The sequence below is a fragment of the Ovis canadensis genome, chromosome 12 (assembly GCF_042477335.2).
Source record: "Ovis canadensis isolate MfBH-ARS-UI-01 breed Bighorn chromosome 12, ARS-UI_OviCan_v2, whole genome shotgun sequence".
NCBI classification, from domain to species: Eukaryota; Metazoa; Chordata; class Mammalia; order Artiodactyla; family Bovidae; genus Ovis; species Ovis canadensis.
In genome coordinates this window covers 45,464,819-45,471,493 of record NC_091256.1, presented here as the reverse complement: position 1 = coordinate 45,471,493, position 6,675 = coordinate 45,464,819, and the positions used below count along the sequence as shown (strand labels likewise).

General features: G+C 46.4%; 1 protein-coding gene across 1 annotated transcript; it reads left to right on the top strand.

The window, feature by feature from the left end:
- The first annotated feature begins 398 nt into the window (after nt 1-398).
- On the top strand, nt 399-6,234 carry MAP1LC3C (microtubule associated protein 1 light chain 3 gamma). The gene is made up of 4 exons (XM_069544686.1): nt 399-675; nt 782-837; nt 1,035-1,141; nt 5,522-6,234. Exons 1-4 carry the CDS (start codon nt 618-620, stop codon nt 5,745-5,747), a joined length of 447 nt encoding a protein of 148 aa, XP_069400787.1. The 5' UTR covers nt 399-617; the 3' UTR covers nt 5,748-6,234.
- The last annotated feature ends 441 nt before the right edge of the window (nt 6,235-6,675 follow it).

Sequence of the window (6,675 nt, the reverse complement as noted above, 5' to 3'; positions counted from 1 at the left end):
AAGGTGAATCACTATTCAATTTGCTTCATTACTGTAGTATTACAATGTCCTCACATGAAACTGTTTCTATCCGTAACTTCTTAGCTTAGGCTCATAGGACCATTTATAGGGAGGACCAGTGCTTTTTGTTTTAGTCGCTGTCATGTCGGACTCTTTGCCACCCCATGGCTCCTCTGTCTATGGAATCTTCCAGGCAAGAATAGTGGTGCAAGTTGCCATTTCCTTCTCCAGGGGATGTTCCTGATCCAGGGATCGAACCTGCATCTCCTGCAATCTCAGGCAGATTTTTACCTCTGGGCCACTAGGGAAGCCTCGATGATCAATGAATGACAATATAAAATTTAATTTCTTTGGCAAAAACAAAATTTTTAAATAGTAGTGAGTGAAGTAACTTTCTTGAACCAGCAACCAGGTGCCTGTTTCATTTCCTTTCTCAGCACTGACCTCCTCCTGCCCGGGGAGAAGGGAGGATTGGAGAAGGGTGATGTCACACAGCCCTACATAAAAGCCTCCTTTGGGCTCCTGCCGGCAGTTTGGAAGCAGCTGGAAGGATGAATTAGGTCCTGGTGGTGAGATTTTTTTTTTCCAGGCAGACACAGACACAACTGTTGAGCAAAATGCAGACTCCACAGAAAAGCCCAAGCCTCAGACCTTTCAAGCAGAGGAAGAGCTTAGGTAAAGCTCTCAGAATAGCTGTCTGGGTTTCGGCCCTTGAGACAGCAAGAGAAGGTACAGACTTCTGTATATGCCGATGTGCTCATTTAATCTTAAATGTTCACAGCAACCAGAAGAGAGGAAGTTGCTGGAATCAGAGTGAAGTTCCCTGGCAAGATCCCGGTAAGACTCCATTGTCCTGGGGAGTGGGAGTGAGGGTGAGGGCAGGGATTAGGGGGAGGGGGCTGTGAGAGCCTATTCAAAACACCAAAACCAGCCAATGACCTCCTTCTTTCTAGTCCAAGTTCCTCAGACATAGAAAGTGAGGTGTATCCTTTGACATTTGCTTCAGAGGAGATTCAGGTTGAAACCCTTGACAGGTGATAGTGGAGCGCTACCCCAGGGAGAAGTTCCTGCCCCGGCTGGACAAGACCAAGTTCCTGGTCCCACAGGAACTGACCATGACCCAGTTCCTCAGCGTCATTCGGTAGGTAGCTAAGAGCCTGGGGGGTGGGGGGGGGGTGTTGTGTGGGCTTGGGCTTTTGGGACAATGAGAGATGGGAGGTGGCAGAGAAGGAGAATGATTTGTGCTCCCCCTTTCTCTTCAATATGCCTTTTGTGTGTGTGTGTGTGCGTGTGTGTGTGTGTGTGTGTGTGTGTGTGTGGCTGTCCTGCGTCTCCATTGCTGTGTGGGGGTTTTTCTCTAGTTGTGGCTGGCTGAGGCTACTCTAGTTCTGCTGCACGGGCTTCTCACTGTAGCGCTTCCCTTGTTGCAAAGCATGACGCTAGGGCTCGTGGGCTTCAGTAGTTGCATCACGTGGGCTCAGCAACTGTGGCTCCCAGGCTCTAGAGCACAGGCTCAGTGCCTGTGGTGCAGGGGCTGAGCTGCTCTGCGACATGTGGGATCTTCCCAGGCCAGGAATCGAAGAACCCGTGTCTCCTGCATTGGCAGGCGGACTCTTGGACTCTTTACCACTGAGCCACCAGGGGGGCCCCAACTACGCCTTTAAAAAGGATGATCTCATGAGTAACCAGTTTTAAAATGATGTCAAATATTTTGCTACCGCCCTAAAATAAATGAGCACTCCCAATATTGATGTATCAGCTATTTTCCCCTTTGTTCCACATTTTACTGGTACTGTGTTTTAATTTCTGCCTTCAAATTTCTCTAAGAATTTTTCAAAGAAACTTTTAGAAACTGGTCCAAAACCCTGTTTTCAGCTATTTTAAAAGCCTGGTGACAGCATTGTACCTCTAAATATTTTCCCTCTTGTGGCTGGGAGGGAATTTGGGGTAGGAAAATGCACTGTCCACCTGCTGAATCACTGAGCAGGAGAACCACACCTTCCCCCACATCCTTCTTTCTTCCATTCAGAGCAAGGGAAGGGTGTAGAGTAAAACCAGTGTTGCTGACTTTGAAACTTAAGGGATTGAGGTGGTCATCTGCCAGCTGGACTCAATAAAAAGTGATATGAAACCAAAAATAGCTGACTAAGGGTTCCATAAACATGGCTGGCGTGTGAGTCTCCCTGTGCTGGAAACAACCTCTCAAAAGTTTTGGCTGATGCAGACAGTTTCATCTGAGAACTTATTATGATGCTTTTTAAAATGAGCTCTTTCAGAAGGCCCTGCATTCTTCTCAGACCTACTTAAGGGTTAGGTTAATCCATGGAAATTGGGGCAACTCAAGGAGAACCACAGTCGGGTGTAGACCCCTCCTTCTGTCAGCCAGCAGGCTGCTGGGGCACAGCGTGGCTTCACCAAGAAGTGAATTTTGACACAACTTCCTCCTTTTTTCCATACAGGTACACCTCCAGTTATCATACGCTTCATCCTTCATCCTAATAATTTTGAATCTTTGTATGTATGTTAGTCACTCAGTCGTGTCCAACTCTTTGCAACCCCCGGGTCTGTGACTCACCAGGCTCCTCTGTCCATGGGATTTCCCAGACAAGAATATTGGAGTGGGTTGCCATTTCCTTCTCCAGAGTATCTCCTCGACCCAGGAGAACCTGATCTCCTGCATTGCAAGCAGATTCTTTACCATCTGAGCCACAAGGGAAGCCCTTGAATCTTTACATTAAGTCATAATGGGTGCTTAATATCAATATGTTTAGATGACTTGACTCTTAACCTTGTCATTAAGCACACTGATATTAAGCACCCATTATGTATCATGCACTGTGCTGGGAGCTGCACAAAGAGCAATGAAAAATACAGACCAAAAGTCCTATGCTAAACAACATTTAAACTAAAGTTTCCACTCTTGGAGACTCCTCACCCTTAATAAAATGAGACCCTCGTGGAAGAAGAAAGGAGATGAAGGTGCAATGTGGAAATATAGGAGCCCCATCTTCAGATCTACACTTTCCATGTAGAACAGGCATTTGCTCACCACACGAGAGCAGTGCAATGGTCAGGGTCTGGTCTTTGGATTATCCAGTGTTAGTTAACCAGATTCTGAAATTACTTCCTCTCCCACCCACCACATAAATTTAGCTCCTCCTAGCTAAGAGTAGCGGAGAAGGCAATGGCACCCCACTCCAGTACTCTTGCCTGGAAAATCCCATGGACGGAGGAGCCTGGTAGGCCGCAGTCCATAGGGTTACAAAGAGTCGGACATGACTGAGCGACTTCTTTCACTTTTCACTTTCCTGCACTGGAGAAGGAAATGGCAACCCACTCCAGTGTTCTTGCCTGGAGAATCCCAGGGATGGTGGAGCCTGGTGGGCTGCCATCTCTGGGGTCGCACAGGGTCGAACGCGACTAAAGCGACTTAGCAGCAGCAGCAGCAGCAGCTAAGAGTAGGGGTGTAATGCCTGTGCCTCTAATGTCTGGGTGGAGGATGGTCAGACAGGGCGAGCCATTGCCAACAGATTCATCTTGCTCTGCTATAAAAACAATTCAGAACTCCTATGAATCTAGCCAAACATGGCTGCTCCTCTGCATCCACAACCCAAGGGGAGGGATTTATACTTTTGCATAGTAATGCTTTTCCAAATGGGCTTCCCTGGTGGCTCAGATGGTAAAGACTGCCTGCAATGCAGGAGACCCGGGTTCAATCCCTGCCCAGATTGCTCAGTGGTAAAGACTATGCCTGCCAATGCAGAAGATGCGGGTTCAATCTCTGGGTCCAGAAGTTCCCCTGGGGGAGGAAATGGCAACCCACTCCAGTATTCTTGCCTGGAGAATCCCCATGGACACAGGAACCTGTGAGCTATAATCCATGGGGTTGCAAAGAGTAGGACACAATTTAGCAACTAAACAACAACAACCTTTTCCAAATGTCACGCCCAAGGCTGCTTAACTGACATGTCAAAATACACAGCATTATGTGTTTTCTTTGCACCACTCAGGAAATTCTTAACTTGAAATTCATAGCAAACTGAGGCATATTTACTTAGCATTTTTGAGCTAAGAATATTTTTTTCTAGTTTTTAATGGGATGGTCTCACAGTCTGAGCTTATCTATGAGTTTGAAGACATTTCAAATCGCCAGAAAAATGAACAATCTTTTAGCCAGTTTTTAATAAATTTATCTTATTTACTAGAGAGAGACAGAGAGCTATGATAGGCAGATTCTTTGATTTCTTTTATTATTATATTTTTAATTGTGATAAAATATTATTTTAATCATTTTTAAGCAATCAGATCATGGCTTTAAATACATTCACATTGTTGTGCAACCATTACCAGTACCCATCTCATCTTCCCAAAGGAAAACTCTGTCCCCATTAAAGACTGATTTTCCCATCCTCTCCTTCCCCTAATCCCTGGAAACCAGCATACCTTCTATCTCTATGAATTTGACTATGCTAGGTACCTCATGTAAGTGGGATCATATGGTATCCTTTTGTGACTGACTTATTTCACTGGACATACTGTCCTTAAAATTCATCCATATTGTAGCATTTACTTGTCAGAATTTCCTTCCTTTTTAAAGGGTGATTAATACTCCATTTATAGATGGACCACGTTTTGTTTATTCATGTGTTGATGGACACTTGAGTTGCTTCCATCAGATTCTTTAGCTTCTGTGCCTTAGTTTATCTGTTATTAGGGAATGAAATGGAACAAAGACTGAACTGTATATTAAAAAGTTAGGAAGTGACTTTTCACTTTCCTTGAGGTCCGTAATTAATAATCTGCATGCCCATGCAGGGGCCGCAGGTTTGACCCCTCATCTGGGAACTAAGATCCCACATGCACTGGGACAACTAAGCCTGTGCAACCTAGCTGCTGGAGCCTTAGTGCCCTAGAGCCAGTGCTCCACAACAAGAGAAGTCACCCTAGTGAGAAGCCCAGGAATAGCAACTAGAGAGTAGCCCCTGCTTGCCACAACTGGAGAAAGCCCACATGCAGTAACAAAAACTCAGCATAGACAAAAATAAAGAAATAAAAATTTTCAAAAAAAAGTAATGACCAGATATAAATTCCTATTTTAGCAGTCACTAGTATAAGCAAGCAAATAGATATAAATGACACTTTGAAAGACTCCGGGCAGCAGCAGGAGTGGAAGTTAGACTGCCTGTGCTTCTAGAGTAACGTTTCAGGGCAAGTTCTGCCTGCTTCACAGTCCCACAGATTCCTGGGCTGCTTCCAAGATCTACTAAACCAAAACCTGTAGGATGGAGTCCACTTTCAACAGGACTCTCCTAGGTAATTCTAAAGTTTGAGGGTAACAGCCCTGGAGTAGGGAGGTGGGGGCATCTTGGGTAGATGGGCTTACACTGGCCAAATAAAAGTAAGCAAGGCTGTGGGTCAGCGATCATTCTCTTCTGGATTAACTTTTGCTTCCGGGTTAACTTTCGCTTCCGGGTTAACTTTTTCCCTTCCTGTCCCCTGCACACCCTCTTCCCCAACCCAGGAGCCGCATGGTCCTAGGGGCCACTGAAGCCTTTTACTTGCTGGTGAACAACAAGAGCCTGGGAAGTATGAATGTGACCATGGCAGAGATCTACAGGGACTACAAGGACGAGGATGGCTTTGTCTACATGACCTATGCCTCCCAGGAGATGTTTGGCTGCTTGGGATCAGCAGCCCCTGAGGATGGGAGCAGCCTTGGGGAGGACAGGCCCTGCCATCCTCTCTAGCACGTGTGCTGTAACCAATGCGTTCACCAGTGCAGGAGGTACGGACTGCTTTGTGTGTGTGCAGTGATGATCCGGGGGCAAACCCCCTGCAGTGATAAGCACCAACCATGACAATGAGGCAAGACCTGCCGTGTTTCCTTTTTTGTGCTCACCCTCTTTGGTGGCTCTTGAAAATTTTGGAAATAGTCAGTCTTTTCTGAGAAAGAAGTAGTTAACTTGCTCAGTGAGCTGGGGAGGTATTTTAAGTGTTTCCTGTGATGGAGGCCAAGCTGGAGGCCCTGGAGGTGTGTGATCTGCCTTGGTGGGCAGGAGTCCTGAGTATGCTTGGGCATGGAGATCCTGTGACCTGTGGATGGTCTCCATGGAGCCCGGTGCAGCCATTGTGAACTGCCTCATTTGGGGGCGGTGAGGGTGGCGGGTGGAATGACTGCAGAGGGGAAGTGGCCTTATCTATGTCATTAAAGAGATTATTGTTATTTGCACAGCATTCACTTGACTTGGTTGTTTCCCCTTATATTCTTTTAGTCTGTCTGTGCCCCTCAAAATTTATGCCGAAGTGGTGACTGCTCAGTTTCAAATAATTTAAGTGATTAGTTTTCCTCACAATAGAAGTTTGTGAGTGCCATTTCTTTGGAGCATCTGAGCTGATTGCCAGCATGCCCACGGCTGAACACAGTGCCAACAACAGTGTATTTTGTGAGTGCACACAAAGGATGATGGGTGACAACAGAGAGCATACTTCTTGGTGGACACCTCCTGCAGAGGAATACTCAGTGGCTTCTTTAACAGCAGGTGCCTGCCCATTCTGCCCACCTCACACTGCAGCTTAGAAGTGGATCTAGGGAGCAGACCCTGCCCCTGACAGGGCTGTGACAACCCACAAAGCCATGAGAAGGCCCCAGCCAATATCCAGGGAAGGCTTGGATCA

Bases quoted from the DNA above. Each gene is read 5' to 3' on its own strand.
- MAP1LC3C (XM_069544686.1), top strand. From the start codon at position 618: ATGCAGACTCCACAGAAAAGCCCAAGCCTCAGACCTTTCAAGCAGAGG. The intron at 838-1,034 runs GTAAGACTCCAT...AACCCTTGACAG, and splicing joins AGTTCCCTGGCAAGATCCCG to GTGATAGTGGAGCGCTACCC. The intron at 1,142-5,521 runs GTAGGTAGCTAA...TCCCCAACCCAG, and splicing joins CAGTTCCTCAGCGTCATTCG to GAGCCGCATGGTCCTAGGGG.